Here is a 27,547-nt window from a genome sequence, read left to right as displayed (position 1 = left end):
TGTACACGGGGGCCCAGGGCCCAGCATGGCGCAGGATCTGTTGTGTGCAATGGCCTGCAGGAAAAGTAGGGCTGGAGGGTGGGGGGCGCACGCCCATCCTGGAGTTCAGCCCGGGCCGGCCGAGGGGAGCTGCTGGTTCTGCCGGTTCTGCTTCTGGCCTCGGGCCTGATCTCTGGAGGCCCGAGTGGATGCTTAGCCCCAGAAGAATGATTTCAAGGGCCTCCCTGCTGGAGAGTTCCCATGGCGTACCAATGCATCCCATCTCGAAGGCGGGCTGCAGGTCCTCTCAGGAGCCTGGCGGGGGTGCAGGCTCCAGAATCTCATTCTCAGATGTCACTCTCTGGGAGGAGCGTTGGCGGGGAGGTCGTTGAGGTCAGGGGAAGCTGGTGTGCCTGTCCATTCTCCTCTGTCCTTCTGACCTGGGGTGGGGGAGTTGCCCAAAAGGCCGCCTGTGGGGGAGTGAGAGGGCCAGGGGCGCCAACAGGTGGAAGAGGCCTCACTTCCCGGTACACCAGGCTCCGGGGAGCTCTCTGCCAGGGGCTGGGGTGGGGGCAGACAAGGCCACCACCTCAAAGCAGGGCTATGGGCTTGTTCCCTGGGGCGCCCAGGTACTGGGAGGAGGAGGTGGTGGCTGACGCGGTCACGCTGTCTGGGGTCGAGTACGAGGCATAGAGACCCGTCACCTGCAAGTCTGGGAAGGACTGGTCGCTCCCGCCGGAGACGGGGGTCAGGCCCGAAGCCCCCAGCTCACAGCCAAGGGGAGAGTCTCCGAAGGCTCCCAGGGTGTCCAGGCTGAAGCCCCCATCCTTCATCTCCTCCCAGAGGTTCCCTTTCAAAGACAAAGGCATTTGGGTGAGCTGGCTTCAGGACAGATGGACCCGAGTTCAAGTCCTGTCTTAAGGAATAGGCAAAGACCGTGTGTAGGGTTCAAAGTCAGGGATTGCAGGGGAGGAGGCATGGAGAAGCCAAGTTCCAGCCCCAGCCCTCCCCCTTCCCACTGGGCATCCCGGGGAGTGTCGCTTCTGAGCCTCAGGCTCCTTGGGATGAGTGGAGACAATCAGAGACTCCATCCGCCCCCCACACACACACCCCTGTTATCCGCCCAAGGTTTCGACAGGGGAATGTGTAGAAACATGGACTCTCTCTCTGGGTTCCCACCATGGTCCAGCCTGGGGACAAAACAACAATTTCCCTACATAATAATCGAGGGGGACAGGCAGAGAGAGCAGAATATACCCTTTCATAGCTGTAAGTAACACCCTCACTAGCTAACTCACAAACCTGCTAACCAGTCCATTCCCTCCCTCGACAGAGAACTCCCAGAGGGCAGGGGCAGGGAGGAGTCCTCGGCCCTTGGCTGGCGCACGGTAGGAGCGCCCGTGTCATGAACAGATAAATCATAAGACACTTCCCTTGTCCGTGCAGGCATTCGATCAGCTCCTATGTGCCAAGCACGACCGAGGGGCAGGCAGTGGGTCAGAGCGTGACCTGGCCTCCGGCTGGCACACGCACACTGAAGCGGTTACTGAGTAAAAGCTGGGGGTCGGACAGCCCTGAGTGGAGGTACCGCTCTGCCCCTTACTAGCCGGCTGACCCTCAGGCCAGCAACCTCACCTCTCTGTCTCATCTCTTCAGCCGCAGAATGGGGACAGGAAATGGCAGTGGCCTGCCAGGACCATTGTGTGGTGGGACTGGGGTGATGGCTAGGGCATACAGTAAGCACTCATGAAATGCTTGCTGTAATTCGCCAGCATGAGGCGCTTGGGAAATACTTGCCCAAGGAATGAGCGGAGGGGTAAATGCAGACGGACCTCCTCTTGCTTGCCTGCCCCCATCTTTCTGGCCCTGCAGCTTCTCCCACCCCCACCATCCCCTTCTGTCTCGCCCTACCCCGTTCCTGTAGCCTCACCCTGCAGAGCGAAGTCCATGATGCTGGGGTCCAGGGCGTCCACCTCGGTGCTCATGTCGGTGCTGATGTTGATGAAGTCCACAGGGGCCCTTCCCAGGGCAGGATGGGGCAGGGGACTGGGGCTCAGGTCTGGCAGGGCATGCAGGGGCGGGGTCTGTGCTGGGGCTGGAGAATCTGGGGCCAGATGTGCCTGGGGCTGGACCTGGTGGTGCAGGGGGACTGACTGCAAGGACAGGGTCACCAGGGGCTGGGGTGGGAGCTGGGAGACAGCCAGGCAGCCGTGGGCCATGGCCACCGTGGCGGCGTGAGTCAGCACAGTGGTCTCGGGGTTGCCAGGCCGTCTGCAGCTTTCTGGTCGGTCCGAAATCAGTTTGTCCAGCTCCTCTGCAGGCAAGGGAGAGGTCCCTCAGCAGCCGGCCTGTAGTTCCCAGGCCCCCCCCGTTAGCATGTCTGTAACTTAACAATTCCCTTGGATTCTCTGAACCTCGGTCTCTTCGTCTATGAGAGGGCACTGTGCACTCTGCACAGTGCTGTTGGGGAAATGTCATGAAATCACAGATTGCATAGGGTCTGTGAGGAATGAGGGAGCCTCACATGACAACGGTAGGTCCTCTCTTTGGGACAGTGCTTTAGCTCAAGGACGTCCCTGAAGCTAACAGCTCTGTAAGAGGAGGCAAGGCAGAGAGGACAGGTCCCACGACATTGGGACAAAATGTATGAACACACAAGGGGTCCTAGCCGCTCCCTGCTACTAAAGAGACATTAGCTGTTACTGTGGGTTGAAAATCGGATCCTCCTTAATGCTCTTGGTTATAAACAAGAGAGATGATTACTCTGAAATTATATCTGGTTGGTGGCTTGAGTCTCCCTGAATGTTACGCTAGTTTGAGACTGGACCACTAGGGTTCCGGGACCTATCTAAGATGGCACACATTTTAGAAAAGAGGACACTTATGGGCGCCGGGTTGGCTCAGTTGATTAAGCGTCTGCCTTTGGCTCAGGTCATGATCCCAGGGTCCTGGGATCGAACCCCTGTGTCAGGCTCCTTACCCTACTAAGGGCCTATGGGATCACACCATGGTCCCCTTTTCCTCACTTTTTCGAATTATTCATCTCTGAGCTACACCCCCATCCTCCTTCATACCCAAATCTCAAGCATGATGATCCCCACAGAATCAGGCCAAATATTTCTGAGGCTGGGTGGGATTAACCTTCCATTGGACATTTTCCAATGGATGTCACTTCTATGTCCCTCCCTGTCACATCTCTTAATTAACAAAAAAAAGCAGATGCAATATTTTTTGCTAATGTAAAAGTACTTCATGCACAGGGCTGAAGATTCAGAAAATACAGGAACATGTGAAGAATATAAAAATTACCAGTGGTCTCTTCATTCACAGTCAAGAGTCTGGCATATTTCTTTTAGTCTCTCTGCATGTGTATGTGTGTGTCCATACACATAAATCCACACACATATAAATGAATGGCTACACACACACATTTAAATATATGTGCATTTACTATATATTTAAAAATATGATTAGGCTGTGTTATATTGTCTTTTTTCACTTTTTGCATTGGGGTATATTTTTCTATTCCAAAAATATTCTTTTTTTTTTTTAAGATTTTATTTATTTATTTGACAGACGGAGATCACAAGTAGGCAGAGAGGCAAGGAGAGAGAAGGGGGAAAGCAGGCTCCCTGCTGAGCAGAGAGCCCAATGCAGGGCTCGATCCCAGGACTCTGGGATCATGACCTGAGCCGAAGGCAGAGGATTAACCCACTGAGCCACCCAGGCGCCCCTCAAAAATATTCTTGCATCTCATCCTTGCGTTATATCTATTTAACTAATTGCCTATCTAAATTGCTTTCAATTTTTGGGCGCCTGGGTGGCTCAGCGGGTTAAGCCGCTGCCTTCGGCTCGGGTCATGATCTCAGGGTCCTGGGATCGAGTCCCGCATCGGGCTCTCTGCTCAGCAGGGAGCCTGCTTCCCTTCCTCTCTCTCTGCCTGCCTCTCTGCCTACTTGTGATCTCTCTCTGTCAAATAAATAAATAAATAATCTTTAAAAAAAAATAAATTGCTTTCAATTTTTATTAGTAGAAATAATTTTGTGGGCCTCCTAGGTGGCTCAGTGGATTAAGCTCAGGTCATGATCCCAAGGGTCCTGGGATTGAGCCCCTTGTCAGGTTCCTTGCTCCGCAGAGAGTCTGCTTCTCCCTCTGCCCCTCCCCGCTGCTCAAGTTCTCCCTCTCTCTTGTATGTGCTCTCTCTCTTTCAAATCTTTAAAATAACTTTGTCTGTAAACCTTTTGTTGGAATTTTTGATATCCTCAGCATACATTACCAGAAGTAAAGTAACTGGACCAAAAAAGTAGGGAACAGTTTGCAGGGTTTTTATATATTATTTTGACGTGGAAATGTCTCACTCATCCTATTATGAAGGTTCCTGTTTCTCCACATCTTAGCTTACACTGGGTGTTACTATTTTATTATTTTGAAACTTGGTGCCAAGGCAGTAGGCAATGTAAGAAAGCAATGTCCTCCATGGTTGCTTAGTTTGGCATTTCTCTGTGAGAAACTAGGGGCTGCGTTAGGAGACTGAACAGCTTTCCACAGGCCTCTGACCAGACGCCTCCGTGGACTTGCCCCAGGGGAGGCATGTTTCCCGGGAGGAAAGGAGGAAAGTCCACCAGTCACCCGTGTCCCCACCAGCGAGGCCGGGACCTATGGGCAGGGACACGTGTTGCGGGTGGCAGTGGGGGTGTCTAGGCCTCACCGGGGTTGGCCATGCTCCGGTGAATGGCAGCAAGGTCCTTCCTCTTCCACTTGTACATCTCCTCCTCCATCTTGTCGATGCGGGCCAGGTTCAGGGCCCACAGGCAGCCCTTGCGTGAGGAGCCACTCATCTTGTTCTCTACCTTCTCGAAGCACTTGTTCAGGGACAGGTTGTGTCTCACCGAGTTTTTCCAGCCGTCGGGAGCTGTCTGTGGGGACAGAGGAATGCACAGGAGATGCCCTCAGAGACCTTCTCGTAAGCCCTTCCTCTCCAGGGGCATCTCAGACACAGGCCTCAAGGGGCAAGGCATGGCAGCGGTGGGGTGAAGTGAGTCTGACGCCTGGCCTTAAGTTGGGAAGGCAAGAGAGACTGTGGGGACTGTGGCTCACCAGGAGGGCCACGTCCTTTTAAAGGGGCAGCCGCATATCAGCTCCAGCCAACAGTTACTATGTGAGAACAAGCCCAGGGATGCCGAATTGTCCCCTCCTTCTCTCCTCCTTAGGAAGCAAGCGAGAGAGAGGATGCAATCACGCGGATAACTGACCAAGTATATTCAGTCATGTTTCAATGCTCATACTTAATTGTTAGGTAATCAGATACTACAGTGCAGCTCACATTCTAGCCCCTGTCCCCTGCACTCGCACACACCACTGTCTGCAGTATTTCTGCGAAGGACACTGTCCAAGTCAGGGACCCTGCAGCTTGGTACCCTCTGACCTCCTTCCCTCCTTATTTCCCTTTGATGCCAACAAAAATAATGCTCGTGATGGCCAGTCACACGCCAGGAGCTGCCACGGCCCTTTACCCACAGAGTCCTCACTCCCCTGGCCAGCTGGCTGTCATTCTCCCCATCTTACATATGAGCAAACCAAGGCTTGGAGAAGCAACGGCTCTTGCCACGTCTGTGTTCTGCATTAGGGTGTTTTGGGGAGTCTGTGTGGAGTCACTAAGCTGACCCTGCCATCTTCTGCTCTCCCCCACTCCAGGATGCCCGGTGAACTCCATCTCTGGGCAGAGTCCGGCTCTAATGCCCCCTCTTCCTTCTAGGCTTCTTTGGCCATGCCTGTGTGAATGCACAGGTGTCTACGGCCATCACTGGGGACCTAAGACAGTGACCCATTTTGGTCTGGGGCTAGTCCTGGGTTCTGGCGGTGTGAGGGAGATGCCAGAGCAGCTGGCCTCTTAACACCCATACACCCCACTGGGGACCCTCACCTTGAAGTAGGGGAAGTGCTCCTTCATGAAGCTGTAGATCTCACTCACGGGCAGGCTGCCTGTCTTGCTGTTCTTCAAGGCCATGGCGATCAGACAGCTGGAGGCGAAGGGTGGGGCAGGCCAGGATTAAAGGGGTCTCAGGCTGACAGCCCAAGGTCCCCTCCGCCAGGAAGTCTGCCCTGCTTGATCTCACCAGTACCAGCCCTTCCATACTCAAATGGTGTTAGCTCTGGTACCTTTCCATGGCCCTAGGTCTTGCCCACCCCTTGCCCTTCTCCTTGACCCTGAGCTCAGACAGTGGTACCAGTCTGAGAAAACTCTTTTCCTCTCTTTATTCCTTCCCCATAGTGAATGTCTGTGGGCCTTTAGACTTAACTAGGCTGCTTACCACCCACCCCCACTCTTGCAGGGTACACAATATTATTTTGATGGCTTTTTACATCACAGGGAATTAAGGCTCAGAGAGGACAAGCTGCTTTCCCGAGGCCGCATGGTTTGGGAATGACAGAACGGAGCATCGGGCTCTGGGTTTGGAGTGGGTTCTCCACCCTGGGAGCTGATCCTTCCTAGAGCACATCCCTTCTGGGGCTCCCCACTCGCCAAAAGCTCCCCCCACCTTGCAAGTCTGAGCTGTCCTAAAGGCAGCCTCGCCTCTCTCCTCCCCTAGCCCCCCCACAGCCGCGGCCCATCCCGGACCTCACCTGTATGAGTAGATGGGCTTGGGGTAGTGTTTGGGGTGCAGTTCCTGAGATGAATGGACAGCCATGCGGGGCTGGGAGTACGGAGACCGTGCTCCAAATGGGGAGCCATACAGGCTCACGGGAGGGCACTTCCCACAGCCGGAGCAGAGAAGCGTGGCAGAGAGAGAAGGTAAGAAAGGACATAAGCCACTCACAGGAATCCTACCCCACCCCAGGCTTGCTTTTTAGGAGATGCTATTTAGTAAGATGTGAAGTCACCGGCCCCAGAAGACAATCCTCTCTCTCTCTGCTCCCTGTGGGGGTTTTCGGGAACCCAGTGAATGACTCTGTGGGCATGGCGAAAGCTATCTCTGTGTTGCAGGAGAGTAAACTGAGGCTCAGAGAGGTTCCTGGCCAGCCCAATGCAGGGAGGTGTGTCTCTGAGTCTAGGACCCTCCCCCCAGCCCCCGGGTACCTGCTGCGGGCCTGCGGGGAGCGGTAACTGTGTCTGGGGGGTGGACGAGTATAGCTGTGGCGAGTCCTGCAGGCCAGATGAGGGCTGGCCCCCCACAGGGATCTGGCTCACCTGCAGGGGCCGCAAGAGGAGATAGAGGGGGTTAGGGTGAGGGTGGATCAGCCCCGCCCTGGAGGACCCCCCTCCCCCCGTTCGAGCTCCCTGACCCCCGTAGTGATGCTTACAGTGGCTCCGTGACTAGCTATGGGGCCCAGGCCAAGCATGCCTGGGGGGGCCACGCCAGCCGGGCCATGGAGCAGGGCACCTGCGGTAGCTCCCACGTGCAGGTCAGCCGCCCTGGCCAAGGCACCTGCAAAAGGGAAGCACGGAGAGGCTGCTGGGCCGGAGGAATGGGGTCTGCGGGCAGAATGGCTCCATCCCTGGACACCGCCAGAGGACAGAGCCCTCACCCACACCCTTGGGACCAGGTGCATGGCAGGTGCTTGGCAAATCACCACTCAGAGTGCAGTGCTGAGCTGTGGGTGCCTACCAGCTGTGTGATCTGGGGCCTGCCTCAGTTTCCCCATCTGTACAGGGGAGCTCCCAAGATCACCTACATATGAAGTTGTTGTGGAGGTTTAAGGGAGGTCATGTCTATACAGGGCTTATCACGTTGCTGGCTACACGACCACATCTCGGTCAATAGGAGTCAGTAACTAATAATAACAACGATGTCATTAGTATCCCGGTTCTCGTCCATCGTGAAGCCCAAACATCAACTCATCGTTCAGCTCTCCTCCTCAGAATCATATCTTGGTTCCCAGGGCCACCAGGCTTCGCTCTGAATGCCTTTGTGCCTCCTCTACCCTCTGCCAAGCCCTGCCCCTGAGCTAGTGGATGTCCTCACGTCTGCACTCCAGCCACCCGGTCCTGGGCCTGGGCAAGACACTGCTCATCTATCACAGATCCTCACCACCATTCTGCTTTAGGGCTACCTTCTAGATTAAACCAAGTTGACCTGCAAGATGATCCTGCCCTGCGGCCACCTCTTCCAGGAAGCCTTTGGGGTTCCTCAGCTCTCTTCTGAGTCCTGGCCACCACCTGGGCTCATCCGTGGTGCCTTTGGTCTGTCTGCCTCTCTTGGACCAGACCCTCAGCTCCCTGAGAACTAGGACCACATCTTGTATGACTCATAGAGACAGGAGCGTGGGAGGGGTGCAGCCGCCCAGGGAAGAAGGGACAGCTTCCTTCTTTCATGCTTCCCATCTCTTGCATGCCATACAACACCTATTGTATCTCCGAGGTACTTTTGGCATTGAATCTTTTCAACACTCCAGGAGGGCAGCTCTGCTATCCTTTTGTTGCAGATAAGAAAATAGGTCAGAGGGGAAAGTATTTGCCCAAGGTTATGGATCTGGAGGTTCTAGATGAGGGTTTGGCAAACCCTGATCCAGCAAAGCCAGATCCAGCCTGTGCCATGTTTTTGTAAATAAAGTTTTATTGGTACACAGCTATGCCCATTCATTTACATTGTCTGGGGCTGGGCTTGTACTAAAGGGACCCTATGGCCTACGGAGTCTAGATATTGACTACACGGCCCTTTACAGAAAGAGTTTGCAGACCCCTGCTACAGACGTTTTGGCCAAGAACAATTTGTTCAATGAAATAAATATTCCTAGACCCTAATTTGTCAACTATTGGCACTTTTAATGTACCTTGATGATTGTTTTCAACACTTCCTGTGCCGCTATTTTGTCTCCTTGCTATCACAGCAGCTAGCTGCCATTTATTGAGCACCTACTGTGTGCCAGGACCGTCGGCACCTTCCAACGTATCCTCTCTCTGAAGATCGGGGTTCTGTAGGCTTCTTCAGTAAGGGGCCAGATAGCAAATATTTGAGGCTTTGCCAGCTGTATGGTTTCTGTCTTTGGGTTTTTTACAACCCTTGAAGAATGCAAAACCATTCTGAACACAAGGGTGCAGGCTGCCTTTGGCCTGCAGGCTGTAGTTTGCCAATTGCTTCAGCTGTTCACAAGCGGGGAAGGGGCAGAGAAGGGGCTGTCTTCATTCATCACTGAACCCTGGCACATGCTGGTGAGCACACGAATGCCCCCATCCCTCCGAAGAAGGTGTCATCAGGCATGTTTTGCAAATGCAGTAAGAGGCACAGAGAGTGAGAGACTGTCATAGTCACCCAGCTGCTGGGGGGCAGTGCTGGGCGGCGCCCCTCCCCCCCCACCCCTGCGCCACGCCTCTCCCCACCCCCACCCCCCTTGCGCCTACCTGGGTGTGGGGGCGGCGCACCGGGGCCACCCAGGTCCATGCGGCCACTCGCCATCTGCTGCAGCCGTGGCACATCCACCGCTGTGAGCCATGACAGGGACTGCAGGTCCCCGGGAAGGTCATCATCACTGCAGGTAGCCAGGAGCCTACAGGGAGGGGCAGGAGCTCGGGCGGGGCGGGGAGCTCAGGTCGGCTCCTGGCCATATAGGGAGGCTCCCCTCCACCTCTGGAATCATCCCTGGCCCCTCACCTCCCTGAGCCACCCTCCTGTGTCCATCCCCTGGGCTAGGCGTGGTCCCTGGATCACCACTTTGGTAGCCAGATCCCACATCCTCAAATCATGCCTGTGTTTATTGTATCTTACCTTAGTCCCTACCTAGCCCCCAAATAATAAACACTAATGTTTGTTGAACACGTACTATGTGCCAGACACCATATCAAATCCTTCATGGGTGGTAAGTCATTGAACACTCCTCACCCCATGAGGCAAACGGTAGTGGTAGTATCCCCATTTTACAGATGGGGAAACTGAGGTGTTCAACAGGCACAGTCCTTTTCAATCCTGTTCAATCCCTGCAGCAGCCCTGAGAGGTCGGATACACCCACAGGTCCCTCTTGCATTTGGGGAAACTGAGGCTTAGAGCGCTGAGTCGCTTGCCCAAAGCTACACGTAACAGGAAGTGGTGGGGCTGGGACCTAGGCAGCCAGGCCTGAAGCCCAAGCTCTTCACCATGTCCCCAGCAGCCCCTGGAGAACCCCACAGGACCCACATCCACCACCCCTCTACAGACTCTCCACAGAAAGAGAAAGGTTACCCACTGGGAATGGCAGGCAGGTCCCCCCAGTGTGGCGTAAACAGGCCTCCCAGCACTCCTAAAGTCATGCTTGCCACACGGCTCCAAGGGCCCTGGGGTCCCATGGCAGTGTCTTGTCCACGGGATAAGGTGGCTGCAAACTGGCCCAGAGCCCACACCAGACCCACCAGGCCACCAGGCCAGGGCCCTTCTGGTGTGTGGCCCAGAGGTCCCCAGTCCACATCCGGAGAGCCACGGTTTAAGAATAAGTCTCAGGGCTTCCTAGAAAGGGAGGAGAGAGAAAGCAGCGCAGCCTCCAGCCTTGTCCCGTGTGGGGCAGGGGACCCACCATGGGGCATCCGTCTCAGTCCCCCAGGGCCGCCCTCCAGCTGGAGGGCTCTCCCCCTGCTGTCCCACTGTCCCTCGCCTTTTCTCTCCCCACTCCTTCCCACCTCGCCCACGCTCGCTCTCTCTCCTTCTGTTTTAGGGCCACAATTAGCGTTGCCATGGCCACAACTGCTCCTTGGTGCGGGGCCTGGGCCCTCAGCCCACCAGGCTGGCATCAGGTGACCATCAGGCTGCCCCAGCCATTGGCTGCCTTGTAGGAAAACAGGGGCTGGAAACGATTTGAAAACCCGGCCTGCCGTGTCAGCAGCAGCAGTTGGCCTGGCTGCTGTCCCCCGGCGGCCCATTGTGCGACAAACGACTGTTGCCCCCGTGGCACGTGGCCCCCATTGTCCTAAGGTCTCTGTGCCATTGTCGTTGTGGCCCCCCTCCCCACCCCCGGCTGCCACTCCTGCAGCCTGCTCGTAACTCATCTGGCGAGGGACAGCCACAGCCCAGGCCTAGGCGATGCCATCTGTCCCCTCAGGCCCGTGGAGACCATGGGGTGAGACTGAGGGGCAGGGCCTGGTGTGCCGCCCACCGCATGCATGGGGGCGTCTGGCCAGTCCCCACCCACCCCAGGACTGGCCGACCTCCCAGAGTCTGGTGGTGCGAGCCCTGCTCTTGCTCCCTTACCTGCTGTAGCTCCCTATTGCCCCTGCCGCTCTCTCTGGTTCTGGGGCAGCAGGAAGGAATGGAGGTGAGCTGCTGCTGGCAGGTTTCTGAAGCCAGAGCCCCCCCCCACCCCGAGTGGTATTGGTGGGGGGGCTTGTAAACAAACTGACTTTCTGGGTGCAAGCAGGGTCTCTGCAGGCCGGTGACTGACAGATCGTCCTCAGAGTGGTTACGAGCTCGGGCTCTGCCTTCCAATCCTAGTCTTCACTTACCTGTGTACCAGGTCCACTGACTTAATCTCTGTGAGCCTCAGTTTTTCATCTGTAAAATAGGGCTAATAACACTTCCTTTCTCCTAGGGTATCAGGGGGATTCAGCAGTGATCACACAGAAAGCCCTTAGAACAGTGTCTGACTCGGCTGTGATCAAGATTCATTCATACCAGTATTAATGTTACTATCAGCCAGGTCCCTAGAGAACTGGAAGTCTGTGGAAGCTTTGGGCTCTGTGGTCTCAAGGACCCGCCTCTGTTGCTGCAACCACCAGCGGCTCCCGTGTATTGAACACTGCCTCTATGCTCTCTCCCCATTCTGCAGACAGAGAAACTGAGACTCCCAAGCAGTCACTTAAATGCCTAAGAGCCCGTTTCCCCATGAAGGGAGGATCGCAGAAGGTTAACGATGCTGCTGAGCTCGTGGTGGGGGAGGGTGCGGAGTAAATGGTGCTATTCTGACTGTGCTTTTATGGGTTTTTTTGGTCCTGCTGTTTGTGTGCCCCGACCCCGGCTCCCCATTCCTTCAGCATCACCCCCCCCACCCACACACACACACAAACCTATGAGGAGCACAAGCAGCCTCCTGCGGCCATCCAGTGTCTGTTCCAGCCACCCTCCCCACCCTGGGACCCCCGAGCATGGTCCCACCGCCACGCCTTAGCAATTCCCCCTGCAAGGAGTGCCGCTCTTTTACTTCCTTCCCCCACCCCCCCTTCAAAACGGTGCCCATGCGCCTGGGTGGCTCAGTGGGTTAAGCCGCTGCCTTCGGCTCAGGTCATGATCTCGGGGTCCTGGGATCGAGTCCCGCATCAGGCTCTCTGCTCAGCGGGGAGCCTGCTTCCTCCTTTCTCTCTGCCTGCCTCTCTGCCTACTTGTGATCTCTCTCTGTCAAATAAATAAATAAAATCTTTAAAAAAAAAAAAAAAAAAAACGGTGCCCATCCCTGGAGGCTCACTGCACATCGTCTTCTGGCCTCTTACTAAGGAAGCGCCTTCAGACATCATCTCATCTCACCACACATTTGATCCATGGGGAAACTGAGGTTAGAAGGGAAACATTTTGCTTCTGATTCATAGTCCAGAAAAAGACCAGGGCGAGGGCTCCGGGCTGTCCGTGTGGGCTCATTCCAGCCCAAGAGTGACTTGTCATCCAGGAAGTCTTGGCCACCCCGACCCCAAGCTCAGGGACCCCGCTGCATCCTGGCTGCTCCCTGCACCTTGCCAGGGCCAGTAAGTTTGTGCTGCTGTCTCTCTGCCCCCTACCGCCGCTGTCAGATCACTGAGGGCTTAAATGCCTTCTTGGCTGGTTGAAATAAGCTGACCCCCAGGCCACCAACCCAAAGAAGGGTGCGACAGTGGCTGTCATGTCCAAAACTTTTAACACCCACAGAGCTAGCCTCTGCCTCCCTGAGTCCTTGCAACAGCCTCCAACAGGGATGGGGAGCAGGCAGCCCCACTGTACAGATGGGGAAACTGAAGCCACCCAGGACTTGAACCCAGGTCTTTCTGCTCCATCAGAGGGCCCCTGGGGGTGATGCTCCCCTGCCCCATGAACTTGGGGCTCACGAGTGGGGCTGTGGATACCAGCATTGCCCAGGACCTGATTCAAATGCAGAGTTCAAGACCCAGCCCAGAGCCTGGGGTCCCACCCATGAGCTGTGAGGCTGGGAAGCCACATTTGGCACCTCCCGGCAAAGCTCCGGGGGAAGGACAGCTCCAGGGTGGTGTGACAGAACCTTGGGGGGGCACAGTGCAAGCTTTGACTAGACAAATCTGGGTTCAAGTCCTGGTGACCCCTAGCTGTGAGACCTCAGACAAGCCACTTCTGGTCCCTGAGTCTCCATTTTCTCATCTGGAAAATGGGAGTATAACTGTCTCTGTCTCCTTGGGTGGATTCGAGGAGCCCACAGGCCAGTGTGTATTCCACCTTGAACCCAGGCCTGGTCCCCATTCTCCCTTTGGGGTCGGTGGCCAGGCCCCGAGCCCCCTGCTGGGCCTCCCTCCTGCCCGTGCCTAACACTGGCATCCCCCATCCCCACCTGTCTCCTGCCATGGACATGGACACCCCAAAGCTCTGTGGTGGGGGTCCGCTGGCCCTGAAGCCTGGCTCACTTCCCTCATCCTCCATATTCAGGCCTCTTCCCCGTGCGCCCCAGGAACCGGGAGGCAGTGCGCCAGGCCCTAAATAGGTCCCGTCCCCATTGCCAGGCCCAGGTCCTTACCCATCTGTCTCCTCCACTCCCTGCAGAGGCACGTCAGCCCTCTGTCCACAGTGCTGGTGCTGTGTGAAGCACCTGCCACCTGTCCCTCACCAAGGCCTAGAGTTCCCTCGTTAAAGATGCCCCGGTGAGCCCCATTCCTACTCTCTTCTAGCACTTCCTTGTAAATGGCATAAACCACAGGGTCATCAGCTGGTGTCACCTGAGAAAGACTTCTTGGTTTGAGAACCACTCTGTCTTCCCAGCCAGAGGCCCTCGGACGGGCGTGTAATCTCCAGCCTCAGCTGGCCCACCTGTAAGATGGGTCAAGGGGTAATGCCAGCACCGATTCCTTGTACCCATCCCCAGAGCTGGGGTGGTGGTGTATAGGGGACATGGTTTTTGTGGGACATGCGCCATCAGCGAGGGTCTGGGATTCCTCCCTGGGGGATGTGTATGTGTGACCTTCTACCAGTCCCCTGAGTGGGTTTCCCCTCTGCTGGGAGAAGACAGGACATTTGCAATTCAAAGGAAAAGGCAAAATCCAGCCCTACCACCCTGGGGGTCTCCCAAGACCCCTCCTGCTCACTCTCTCTAGGTCTGTCTTTTCAGTCTCTGGGTCAGGAGGTATTTCCAAAAAGGACAGGGGCTGTACGCCACCCTCAGCTCTCAGGCACCCCCAGTTCTGGCAGGGAGGAGGCCAGCAGCAGGGCTAGGACCAGGGCTGAGTCCACAGCTGGGGGCAGGAGCCCCTAGAAGAACCTGATGTTGAAGCAGGGAACCTTATACCCCCTGAGGGAGGAGCTGTACCCCCCAGAGCCCAGTACAGAGCCAGGCACACAGCAGGTGTTCAAAAAGTCCTCATGGATTAGACAAATGAACAAATAGACCCAGCCTTCTAGATGTCCCCACTCCCACTGCCCCCCTGTCCCCCAGGACCAAGCAAGGGTGAAAGGCCCAGCTTAATTTTATTTAATTTTATAAAAGCCTATGGAAATGGCTTGGGGTGGGCAAGTCCCTGCTGTGTGCCCAGCCCGGTCAGGCAGGTGTGGTTACTTGTTACCGCCTTCCCATTTACCAGATGGGGACACTGAGGCCAGGGAGAAACAGGCCTGTCTACAGCCCCCCAACTGGGGACTGGGCTGGTTACAGCCCCATTGTCCTCTCTCCCTGCCCCATAAGGAACAGGTAAAAAAATATTTTCTGTGGACTCTAGAAAATTCTAGCACTGTGCTATCCATAGGAAGCCACATGTGACTATTTAAATTTACTAAAATTAGGTACAGATTTTGTTTCTTCATCATACCAGCCACATTTCAAGGGTTCAGTGGCCACACATGGCCAGTGCCTGCTGTATTGGACAGCATGGAATTGGAACATTTCCATCACCACAGAAAGTTCTTACAAGACAGTGGTGGTCTGGAACATTCTTTTCAGTCATGATGGAAAAATCTGTGGTGTTTCCACATTGCCTTAAAATTGGAAATTTGATTAAGGTTTGGAAATTTCAGGAGCTGATTTCATGGAATTTTTGTTTTAGTATGTTTCATTATAAAAGACTCCCCCACTTTACCTCCTACAAGGGAGGAAGTTATAGGAGAGCTCTGTAAAAATGGGGACCTTGTACTAAGGCAGCTCACAAAGTAGTGAGCTCTCTTTCATGGGGGGCATTCAAACAGGAGTTGAGGGATGACCGGTCAGGCCCCTACTGGATGAAAGATGAGCCCAAGCCTCCTCCAAGTTCCCTTTGATGCCAAGACCCTACAGCTCAAGGGAGCAGCCTGCACGTAAAGTCTATGCTCACATTTCCAAAGTTCTATCATCTTAGGGAAGTGCTTCTTCCTCTCTCGACCTCAGTTTCCCCATCTGTTATGCAACAGTGTCAGAGTAGACAATGGTTAGGGGAAGGCATGAACCCCAAGGTGGGTGGACCAGGGTCTGAACATTCCTGGCTGTGTGTTGGTCACCTGCTATGGGGCTCAGTGTATAAAACAGGAATAGTAAAGACATCTACCCGAAAGCGATGGGCAAGAACGTCACCCTAGTTCATTAGCATCAGACCAGATGAAACATCAAGTTTTCCACTGAAAAATCAGGTTGTTAAAATCAGGGGTCCCAAAGGTGATCCCGGATAGGGCTTCCCTTCTCAAACCAACTGGGGCATTTATTATCAACAGGGGGTCCCTCCTCATTAACGAGTGGAGAGCTTTTGGGGCAAAATGAAAATTAAAAAACCTATCTGGCTCCCCAGGGTCCCCTGAATTCAGTAACAGCTCCCCACCGCACACAGGGACATATCCATCCTTTCCTTATTAGAACCCCCCACCACACACACCCCTGGGGGGGTTGTCGTCACCCCTGTTCAAAGATAGGAGAAGTGAGGCCGAGCCAGGAGAATTTGCCTCCGCAGCCTCTGGCCAATGGCCTCAGGTACCCGCTCCAGCACTTTTCCCTGGGCCTCAGTTTCCCCAATCTGGAACACCACAGGTCTGAGCCCCTTCCATCTCGGTGGGGCTGCTACTGGGATGGACACACAGCCTGCAGGGCCACTCGGGGTAGACTGCAGAGGGAGTAGGGGATGCGGGAGGCTGTGGTTAGACCCTGGTTAGGAGCCAGGTGGTAGCCCGGGGAATAGTCTATCAGCAGTGTACTCATCTGGCCGACATTTTCCAAGAGCCTACTATGTGCTGATTATTCTATGTGTCTCTTCTGTGTGCCCTTGTGAGTTTGCTCATCGGAAGTTCCAAGCCTTCTGCAATACCACACTCTGAGCCTACCCCAGCTAGCACCTCCCCACTCCCCACCCCTGTTGCCTTTTCTGGGGCATTTTAAAGGCCTAGGCCTTTAAAATTTTAAAGGCCAGGCCTAGATTTGAATCCCACGCAGCTACTTAGTAGCTCTGAGACTGGTCTGCAGGAGTCTACCTCTCTGGGGCTCAGTTTGCTCATCTGTACCATGGGGTGCTAACATCTGTGCCCATTCTCAGAGTATTTGTTGCAGGGCGGTGGGGAGGGGTGTTCCCAGCCCACCTGTGTGACTTGTGTGGCAGTGTTTGCATGATTATAACCATCTTCTAAAAAGTGAGCATCCAGCAGAGTGGGCTCTAAGGTAGAAGCACTAGCAGAGTGTCCCTGAACTCCTGAAATATTCCCTGAACTCCAACTCGCTGTGCTGGGTGGCAAGAACACAGAAGGACCTCTGTCCAAGGAGATAACTTTCTAAGTGACCCAGGATGGAGGGTTGGTCCCCTAGCATGCCTACCTCCCTGCCAGCCCTCTTTGGTCTGCACCTCCCTCAGCTCTCAAAAGTCTGCGGGATGGCTCCTTAGCAAACCCATTTCTCAGATGGGATCGCTGAGGCTCAGAGAGGCAAAGGGATAGTGCTCAGCCACACAGCATGGAAGCAAAAGAGCTGGGGCTTAAACCACCCACCCTGGAGCCTCTTTGCTTGGTCTCTCTGCCAGTTTAGCTGAAATAAATCAAGCTGTGGGCAGGAAGAGTGAGTCAGTATCCTCATTTTTAGAAGGATCGGATGGGCGCCTCCTTGGCAACCCTGGGCAAAGCGAGGCACCACTGGAGTCCATGACTGTCATTCCATATGGACCAGGGGACCAACCTGATGACGTTAATTAACAAGGTCCTTAATTAATCAGCCGTGTTGCTGGAGGGATGGGAGCTGAGCCAAGAGGGCAGGGCACTGCAGGGGTGAGCCCGGGGACACCTGGATTGCAGGCCTGGCCCTACTCCTAGCAGAGGTCCTTGTGCAGGTAACTCAATGCCTGTGAGAGTACACTTCCGCATGTGTGGACGAGACAGGGGAAGAGGGCCTGCTGCTTGGTTCGGGGCAAACCACAGGAAGGGTATGGAACACCATTTGGCTCAAGGGCTAGACAACTATTTGTGGAATGGATGGATTTAACACCTAGCAGTCAGAGTAGCCTTTCAAAAGAGACGTGAGAATGTGGCCCTGTCCTTAAAACCCGTTAGGGGAGTAAGGGTCCAGGTACTCACCGTGGTCTGGCCTGGCCACCTCCCACCCCTGCCTTCCCCTCCTGTCCTCATCTCCTCTGTTCTAGCAAACCTATCTATCCTTGAGTTCCTCAAACATTCTAAGTGCTCTTTGCATATGCTGTTCCCTCTGCCCGGAATGCTATTCCATGCAGTCATTCGCAGCTGGCTCCTCCTCATGCTACTCAGCACAGCCCAAATCTTCCCTTCTCGGAGAGGTTCCCCTGGCCTCTGGGGGTTCTTCCTGTATGTGTCTGCAGAACATTAAGCATTTTTCAAGTATTCATTTATGTATGTTTCCAGTCTTTCCACGCTAAGAGGGCAAGGACTAGGAGGCCCTATGTTTTGTTCAGCACAGGGCCTGGCACCCTATGGGCATTTATTACCTCTTTGCTAAAATAAGAGAAGGTGGAAGGATACCCCCGCCCAGCCGCCCAGCTCAACTAGAATGTGACTTGCATTGCCCAGTCTCTAGCCATTTCCTGCCTGGCTTAGCCATACCCCCACCCCAGGAAGCCTCCCAGACCCGTCCAGCATCTCCCAGTCTTTCCATCCCCTGGAATGATTAGAGCTTTTAATGTCTACATAGCATAGACCCCTGAGATCACCCATTAATTTTACTCAGGCATTGCCAAGCCCCGCCTTCCAGACACTAAACTCCCGGAGGTCAGGGATGACTTTGTCTTATACCTGATTACAGTCCCAGAGTGACCAGCACAGCTTTCATTCTTTGACAAATATTTGTCCCCTCTCCCCCAAGGTGAGCTGGACCCCTGCGGCCACTGCCTCCTGTTGCTATAAAAGTAAAACTCCATGGAGCCCTTGCTAAGGTGGGCCACAATACAGGTGCCTGCAGTGGGCCACCTGTATTGGGGGAAGGATTACTGTTTCTGTGGAGATTTTCGCTTACAGAGCTCCCGTGCAAAGCCCGCAGTGAACTCTGTTTCCTATATCGGGGTTCCTTAATGTTAATACAGTAATTGTGCCATGAAAGGAAACAACCTTTTATGACCCAAATCCCATCTTAACAAAGCTATGTGACCTTGGGCGAATCACTTCACCCCTTTGCACCTTGATTTTCCCATCTATAAAATGGAATCATTCTCCTAATAATTTCCACCATGGACGGCAGCTGTAAGGATAAGATCAGAGAAGGTAGAAGAGAGCCCAGCACATGGCAGGTGCTCAGACAACGTTCCTTCTTTCCTCTCCTCTGGCTTTGCATGGTCCCTAGGAGGGGTTCCCACAGCAAAAACTGTCTTTGGAGAAACAGGTTACCAACCCAGCGGAGCAGAAGACAGAGGCACATTCAGGCCTGGGACATCACTTCTGCTCTGATTACAACACGGAGGTTTTACCTGCCTCCTGGAGATGTGGTTGGTAGGAAATTGTTACATTACCACAAACTGTTCCTGTTTCCAATCCAACCTGTACACAAAAGGGACTAAGCATCTCATGGTGGTGTTTATTTAGCTAACGTAGCTTTTGAAATATCTTATGTAACCGTTTACAGGAAAAAGAAAATCAAATGCAGTTTAGCAAGCTCGGGAATTCCCAGCGGGGCCAAGAGTAAGCTTAGTATGAAATGATTTGATTAGGAGCCTGGAAAAGAGAATCTTTCCTTTCTAGAACTTGGCTGGGACTTGGTGGGAGGGTGGGCAGTGGGTTTGTGCATGTGTGTGCCCATGAATCTTGGGGTGGAACCCAAGAAGCCAAAGGAAGGCTGGACCCCCGGGAAGGCTACCTCTCTTTTCCTTGCCTGCAAGGTAGCCCGAGGAGCTTCTGGTCACCCGGAAAGAGAAGGGGTGTACAGATGTGGGGACTGTCACTGCCCCTGACAGACAGAGCCCCCACCCTCCCTCTAGCAAAGAGGTCACAACCAATGGGCAGAGCCACACTGATGGGGGGAAACCACCTCCCCGCCCCCTCCACAGCTCAGCAGGGAGCTCGAGAGGAAAAGTAGGTGGAGTCTGCCCACCCTGGTCCACATGGCAGGGTCCTGTCATCATTTGAGTATAAACCTCCCTGCCTTTCCGTGGATGTGTTCTTACGTGCTACTGAGCAAGCCAGTCATCTCCCAATGAATATTTATTAAGCATCCATTCTGTGTCCAGCACTGTGGTTCAGAGATGAGAAAACTACTGTCCAAAGAGAGGAGGGATTTTGTGCACATCTTAGAGGGGGGATATGGCTCTGGGAGAAGGTGAGGGTCCAAGGAGCCAGCAGTCTACCTTCTTTCTCTGGGCCTCAGTTGCCCAATCTGTAAAAGGAGATGGCTGGACCTGACCTCTAGGATAAGTTCTTGAAGTTGGGGCAAGGGGTGGAAACCTGCTGTTCTGCCTCTTCCTGAATGTATGCCTCTGGACTCCATCTCCTTGTCTGTGAATTGGGATCATGCCAGCACTTAATTTCATGGTTGTTATATGAAGACTGAACGGGATGGGGAGCTTCCTAAGGAGTTTTATGGGTTTCTGGCACACAGTAGGTGCTTAGGAAGTCGTTATTTTGCAGAACCTTGATGAGCGTACTTCCTTCCCAGCCCCGAGCCAAAGGGGAACAGGCTAACTCGCATCTAACGTAAGCCGTTGCTGTCGTCCGTGGGGTCAGGGCTGGCCCTTGCCCTGGCCCCAGGCCCCAGCGTCACAGGCAGGGAACCTGCTGCCAATTTGCTGTCTAAGCCGAGCCACTGACTCCCCGACAACTCTCAGGGAAAGGGGGGAGTTTGCGGGGGCCCGGGGGGGGGGGGGGGGGCAGGGCAGCCTCCAGCTGCTGTGCCCCGGCCCCGCCCCCTCCATCCCCACACACAGCCATTGAAAGCTAACGGCCAAAGACGGCCCTTGGGGATGGAGGGCTGTGTGGAGGGCTGCAAGGGGGCTGGAAACAGGCTGGACCAGCAGCCTGAGTGGTCCGTGGAGCCATTCCCTGGAGACGCAAGAGAGGCAATGAGAAGCCCATAAACTTCTCTTTGGCTATTATTCAGGGAGAAAAATGGGAGTGGTTGGAAGGGGCCTGAGAGGTGCTACGTGATCATCAAAGCTCTCCTCCATGAGAAAGCACTCTATTTCAGGTCTGGCCGAACTCTTTTTCAGCAGAAAAGTCACGCAGAATCCTTGCAATGACTTGTGACCCAGGTTCTCTCGTTACTCCATTTCACAGATGAAGAGAGTGAGGCACAGAGAGGGATAGTGACTTGTCCGGGGTCACACAGCGGCAAAATGGCAGAGCAACTTATTCTGTTCCAGTCCTTGCATTCTTCACCAGTGGGACATGGGAGTTGAGTGGATGTGGGGTGACAATACCCTCTGGGTGAGACAGCTTCTGGTTCGACCGCCACTTTACCCATGACTGTGTCATCGTGTAAAGCCAGTTCAACAGGTCAAGCCTTGGTTTCCTCATCTGCAAACCGGGCAGAGGCAGGCTACACTCATGGGGATGGTTGTGGCACAGGTAGTGAAGGCTTAAGAGACCACCAGCTGCAATTCTTTTGATTACTACCCTGCCTTCCAGGCATGCTCGCTGTGGAACACAAGAAAGTCCTGGATCCACGCAAACAGGAAAAGCAGGATGCCCAGGCAACTTTGGGTGGGGGCTGAGGCTGGACTGCTCCTTGCTCTACTGGCCCCAGCCCTGCCAGCTGGTCAGGGAACTGGGTAGGCACTGAGGGTTCCCCACACCCCAGCCCCCGCTCCCCCCGTAAGCTTACTGCCTGCTCTCTGCTCTTTCTGGACACAAGCAGCTTGCCCAGTGCCCCCAGACAGTTTGTGAGCTGGGCTGGCCAAGACACAGGGGACTGAGACCCCAAGGGTTAGAGCAGGTGGGAGCCCCTGTTGGGCAGTACCTGGGAGAAGGTGAGGGTCCAAAGAACTCCCTAGACCCCCTCTCTCACAGCAAGCCAGCCTCGTTGATGGAACTAAGTCATAAGAACAAGAGCACCTGCTGGTTCTGTGTCTCTTGCCCTATAAAATGGACCCACTTCTTCCAGCAGCCAGAGGAAGGACATGCCCTCATCGTGTTCACTTGAAAGGTGAGGAAACTCGACTTGTCCAAAGCTGGCTTTTGAGCTTGCACACACATCCGACTCCAGAGCAGCCACTGTTCTCATCCCGATTCCCTAACTCTGGGGCTTTTACGGGGCGCCTTAGGCAACAATAAAGCTCTATGGTACTAGGGAAGCAATGGCTTCCCTCACCTCCCAACGCCGGCTTCCAGCTGGGAGGACAGAGGGAGAGCCACCCCCAGACCTGGAGTGCCTCCTGGGGGCCAGACAATTTCATAGATATTGCACTTAAAACCAGTGAGAGGTAACTTTTATGAGCCCGGCTGTGCAGACAAATGAAGGTTCTGAAAGGAAATTGCCCAGGATCATGCAACTGGCAAGTGGCTGAGCTGGAAATTATGTTTAATCTTTCTAATAACTTCATGCGGTGGGTACTATTTCTAGTCCCATTTTATGGATGAAGGAAACTCAGACTGCTCTGCACAGCCAGAAGAGCTGGGATCATAACTGATTTCACAGCCCAAGCTCCTAACACCCTCAGGCTGCCCCCAGTCCACCTGCCATGATTTAAACCCATTCGGGGCTGGAAAGAAGCCTAGAAGTCCGTGGTTGTCTACTTTCCTGCTTTCCATTAAAGATTTTATTTCATTGCTCCAAGCCTTGGTTCTTCACTTGTACAGTGGAGGCTAATCAGAGCAGCTCCCAAGCTGGGCATACAGTAGGTGCTCAAAGAGTGCTACATGCCTGGAGTCCATCTGGGGTCCCGGACCTGCACACGGTAAGCTCTCAGCGAATAGCTGTTTGCATTTGTGTCTTCATTTGGATCTCAGAAAGCAACCTCCAGGCCCACAGCCCTGAGGAAGCAACCTCCCTCTAATTGGGGGCCTCCGTCCGCCCTAGAGGGCACTGCTGGGGAGTTGCAGTGGTCCCCAGGAGGCCAGACAGCCCCTGGGTAAACAGGGCTGATCCGAGGTGACAGCCTGCTCTTCCCAGGCCAGGCCCTGTCCTGTCCCTACTCCATAATCTGGGCTGTGCCCCCTCAACCCATGAACGTGTCTTCCCTGATGGGTGGGGCACTGGGAACCAACCAGTTCAGGCCTCCTGGGCTCAAGGGAGAGTGGCTGGGAGGAGACTCCAGATCATTCCTTTTTCTCCCTCTCTTTGCTATGTGATCTTGCACAAACCCTTTCTCCCTTCTTGGCCTCAGTCTCCCCAGCTGTAAAAGCAGGGAACTGGACTGGCTGACCCCCTAGGGGCCGTCTGAGCTCTGAGGTTTGAAGACAAAAAGGCAAAGGCTCTGAGGAGTTCTCCCCCACCCAATTGTATTTCGCCTCATTCTGTCTCAAGAAATCATTTATTTTGGCCTCAGACTCCACCAAATTTATTCCTCAAATACATGAGACCCAGGAGAGACCTTAATTCAAGAGCATCATTTAACTGACAAGCAAATGAGGCCCAGAGAAGGCAAGGGACTTGCTCAAAATCATACAGCCAAGCTAAGAATTCAGGAGTTCCCACTCACAACTTTTCCAGCATCCAAAGAGGATGTAAGCCAGTTCCTCCCACCAACACAACCCCCCCAAAGCTTTTGGGGGGCATTTCCTGGAGCCCCTTTTGGGCCATTGTAGGGGAAGCCATCTATTGTCTTAACATTCGCCAGGATACCCTGTCTCTCACCCAGGAGGGGACCTCCCTTGGAGGAGACAAAAGATTGGGCTTTGAGAGGTCCCATTTCCCCAGGCCACAAGCCCAGACACTCTCAGAGAGGCCAATTTTGAGACCGAGATCTTCTCCCTCTCTTGCAAAATCACAGAATTTAATGTAACAATAGTTCTTGGGCAGAAACCATAAACATTAGCACAGAAACACTTTACACAATTTGAAAATATAGCGACTGTTATTGCTGAAGCAACCCTCACCTGTACTCCTGTGGAGAGGGGTGGTGGTTTTGCCCTGAGTTTCGAATAATTCCTGACATCATGGATGAGATGTCACTTTCTATCATCTCCTTGGGGAAAAGACAAGAAGGAAAACAAAACAACTCCCATCAGTGACAATGTGGACAGGGTAGAAACTCCGTTTTCCCACAGTTCTGAAGGATGGAACTCAAACAACTAGCAGAACACTTTAAAAAGAAAAAAAAAAAAAAGGTGGTACTAGAGGATTTCTGGACATCAGAGGTCACTTTCCCAGGGCAAGTCTACAGGGTTCCAGAAGCAAAGGAAGAGAATGGAATGGAATTGCAGGTTCTTTCGAATTCGTGGGAAAAGGGGAGGAAGACTCTAGAATCCAAATGTCAAGTCTTGGAAAATGAGGACTTGCAAAATAGAAATCAGAAAAACCAGATTCTCTTCCCAGCCTATTTTCAACCGCAGCTCTGTTACAATCACTTTGAAAATAAAAAAATTTTCAAAAAAAGGACAGCTTGATGTGTCATGTATGTATCTCTGGGGGAACCAAATTCCCACTAGCAAAGGGAATAATTCCCGCTAGGCTCTCGCCCTTGAAATGCCTACAGAAATGCCACATGCCCTGGCTGGAAAATCAGTCCAACCCCCACCCGCACCCCACGCCCCCGCCACACAGAAACACAGACTAAAACAAAACAAAACAAAACAAAACTTCCCTGAGTTTCTCAAACTTCAATCCTGAAACCAACGCAGAAACCCACCAAAAGACTCTCAGTTCCGCCCCAAAAGTCACTCAGGGACTCCCAGGAAGGAGAAAAGGGGAGCAGAGAGAGGTAGTCCCCACGGCCCCTGCACCCGGGTCTCCACCCCTGGAAATGCAATGCTGGGCACTGCCCCGGAGGAGGGAGCAAAGCCGACCCTGCAAGGTGGTACCTGGCGCGGATCCTCGCCGGGTCGCCGCTGCAGGCGCTCCTGGGGCGGGCGGGGGTTTTGGAGGGGGGCTCCCTCGCGCTCACCCCTCGCGTTCCGCAATTTGGCCGCCGTCGCGGCTCGAACCGTTTTTAAATTTCCCTCTCTGGAGCTGTCCAGCTCAGAGCATGCGCAGTAGCCGTGCAGGGGGCTTTTTTTTTTTTCCCCCAAGGGTCAGTTACAGGGCAGGGTCAAGGGAATTGCAGCGGGTGTTTCCCAGCATCCGCGAGCCTTGCACGCCCCGGGGCTCCGGGTGGGGTGGGGCGGGGCGGGGCGCAGGGGTGGGGACACCCCTCTTCAAACTTTGCCAGTGGTGGCAGCAACTGCATGCTCGCGAGCAAGCTTTGAGGAGCAGTGGGAGGGTGATTTCGGCCAAAAGAATTAAGTTGCAAAAGGAGGCCAAAAGAATTAAGTTCCAAAAGGAGGCCGGGTGCATTAAAACTTGCACTCCGTCACCTCCCCAGGGGGAAAGGAGGTGGGTGGGCGGAGAGCTCTGCCGAGACCTCTCCTCTCTCCCTAAGCGGGGACCGGCCAGGAGGCCGAGTCCAAGCTCCAGGTAGATGAGGATTCCGGCCACCTGTCCCTTTAAGAAAGTTGCGCCCGCGGGTTGGCGGGCGGGGGCTGCGGGGCCGGGAGCGCTCGCGCTGGGCGCCTCCACCTGCCGGGGCCGCGGGGGACGGGGGGCGGGCAGAGAGGGGGCCGGAGGTGGAAGGCGCCGGGTTCTGCTAGCCGCGCGCCCCCACCCCCCGCCCCGCGTGGAGAGTGAGTCGGCCCGGAGCGCGCGCGGCGGAGTTCGGGCTTCGGGACGGCGAGCCGAGCCCGCCGAGCCGTTGGGGACTGCGGCCCGCCGGTGCGCCCGCGCTCCCGCCTTCCCCGCCGCCGGGCCCGCGCCGCCGGCCGCCCCGCCCCGCCCGGCGCCCGCCGCGGGAAAGGTGGCGCGGACCGCAGGCGGCGGGCGGGACGCTCGCGGACAAAGGTCCCCGCAGCCCCCTACTAGGGGCTGGAGTTAGCTCGATCCCCTATGAAAGTCTACGTTTCCGGCGCCCGCGCTCTTCCAGCCTCCGCTGGAAGAATTTGCCAGAGTCACGACAATCATCATCGTCACGGTCACCCTTGATTGAGTTCCTTACAGGTTTCTGTCCCTTCGTTTATTCTGCACGCCAGCCCTTTGGGAGACAGGACGGTCCCCTTTGTGCCTATGGCGAACCCGAAGCTCTGAGCGGTCCCTGGTGGGCAGGGGCCGGCACGGCCAGGACCTGGCAGAACTAGGATTCGAACCCAGAGTGCCGAGACGCCATGGCTCCAGCCCTTGCACGTGGGCACAAGTCTGTGTCGCCCTGGCCGAGGCATCCAGTGCTTCTTGAATATACATCCCCGCAGCGGGCAGGGGAGCTGCGTCTCCAAATCCGTGGTTGGGAAGGCTTTCCTAACTGGCGCTTGCGTCCAGGAAGGAGCCAGGTCTCCCTAGGCTGGATGAACCTGGATTTCATTTCTCATTCAGGTGGGCTGTGACCTTGGCGCTGGTCCACGTCCTCCTGAATGGTTTTCTTTTAGCACCTGGGCGCCCTTACTCCTTTCTTCTCTGCCAGGAGTAAATAGATCAGCTTGCTTTCTCTAGGGGGAAAGAGTGGAGTTTACAGATGTTGGTTAAGGTCATGGTCCTGAAACACTAAGTTTTCATTTCTCTCCGACCTATATAGATTCACATTTTGCATTTTGCCTGCTTCTAAAGGTCGTTGACTTCGCTTTGAGTATCCCTTAGTGAACTATAATTTGTGACCAATAATTAATTTGAAAGTTAAGTTGTAAGAATTCAAAGTTTTCCAGTGTCTGTCTGTTAATCCTTAATGGAGTTGTATGTAAATAGAGGTGACCTCACTACCTCATTTTGAGATGACAGCTCTTTTCACTAAGGTAGAATTTTATATCTTTAGAGCAGTTTGGAAAGTCTTCTGCAAATTGACGGATTCAGTAAAGCTTTTTAAGTAAAAGGCATTCAGTCTGAGAGTTCTATAAACTCATGCACTATGGAAAAGACAGGAAGGGACCCTTCATTAAAAGATTAAAAAAAAAAAAGAAGAAGAAGAAGAGAGATTCAGGGTCCTCTGGGCAGTCCTCGAAAACCTCCCTTTTCCTCGGCTGCTCTGCCTGGACTTTTGACTGGGAACGGTGGCTATTTTACTAAAGATTGACATTTTAAGTTCTTAGCTTCAGGAATGGTTGGTGAAAATATTGCCTCTCCAACACCTACAGTTGAGTGCATGCAGAAAACCTGGGTAACTTAGCAGAAACCCTTCTTTTGTTACGTTAATGCATTTCCCCCTTTTATAAATATATGGCATTTCTCAAGCCTGTTGAATTGTAAGAGTCACCTGGGTGGAAATTAAAACCGTAACAGGGAAGAGCTGGGGAATCTATGTTCAACAAGTGTCCCACGTGATTCTGTGATGAAGTAAGTGTGGGTACCTGTAGTAGGTGATAGGCCAACGCCCTTCTTTAAATGAAAGGGAATGAAATTCACCGATGTCCACGGTGTTTTAGCTCCTTATCATTTGCTTCTGCGTCCGGATCGTCTTAGATCACTCCTGACTTTGCAAACATATCTGCTTCTCTGCTAGGAGATTTCCGAAAGGCTCAACAGACATCCTGTTCACCAGACCCCTGAATTTTATAGAAAATCGGCGGGAGAGAACAAACAACAGGTATGTGGCTTTTCTGCTTACTCTCTGGGTTGATGTAGTGGAAAATGCTCTCATCTGGGCCTCTGATAAATTTTTTTTTTAAAGATTTTATTTATTCATTTGACAGACAGAAATCACAAGTAGTCAGAGAGGCAGGCAGAGAGAGAGTAGGAAGCAGGCTCCCAGCTGAGCAGAGATTCCCGATGCGGGGCTCGATCCCAGGACCCTGGGATCATGACCTGAGCTGAAGGCAGAGGCTTTAACCCACTGAGCCACCCAGGCGCCTCGCCTCTGATAAATTTTGATAGCTCAGCAGTACAGTCATTTGCCCAATCTGCTCGGAGTTAAGGTGCCTATGGCTTTGTGCAAAATATTTGTTTATGAGGTTAATGACCTGCTTA

At 54.0% G+C, this 27,547-nt stretch overlaps 1 protein-coding gene across 1 annotated transcript; it reads right to left on the bottom strand.

Annotated features, from left to right (window-relative positions):
* Nucleotides 1-569: 569 nt before the first annotated feature.
* On the bottom strand, nt 570-23,591 carry FOXN4 (forkhead box N4). The gene is made up of 9 exons (XM_044241092.1): nt 23,506-23,591; nt 9,320-9,465; nt 7,282-7,406; nt 7,058-7,168; nt 6,604-6,731; nt 5,903-5,999; nt 4,688-4,895; nt 1,910-2,293; nt 570-829 (listed from the first exon to the last, which is right to left on the bottom strand). The coding sequence occupies exons 1-9, from the start codon at nt 23,589-23,591 to the stop codon at nt 570-572; spliced, it is 1,545 nt and encodes a 514-aa protein (XP_044097027.1).
* Between the last annotated feature and the right edge of the window lie 3,956 nt (nt 23,592-27,547).

Source organism: Neovison vison, chromosome 3 (assembly GCF_020171115.1).
Source record: "Neovison vison isolate M4711 chromosome 3, ASM_NN_V1, whole genome shotgun sequence".
NCBI lineage: Eukaryota > Metazoa > Chordata > Mammalia > Carnivora > Mustelidae > Neogale > Neogale vison.
Note: the sequence above shows the minus strand (reverse complement) of the source record. Positions and strands in the feature narration are given on the sequence as shown.

What these genes read in the sequence shown, in the direction of transcription:
- FOXN4 (XM_044241092.1), bottom strand. Translation starts at nt 23,591, where the DNA reads ATGATAGAAAGTGACATCTCATCCATGATGTCAGGAATTATTCGAAAC. An exon ending in AAGCCCATCTACTCATACAG is followed by an intron (nt 6,000 to 6,603) that starts GTGAGGTCCGGG and finishes CTTCGCCTCCAG; the next exon opens with CTGTCTGATCGCCATGGCCT. An exon ending in CCGGAGCATGGCCAACCCCG is followed by an intron (nt 2,294 to 4,687) that starts GTGAGGCCTAGA and finishes CCTTGCCTGCAG; the next exon opens with AGGAGCTGGACAAACTGATT.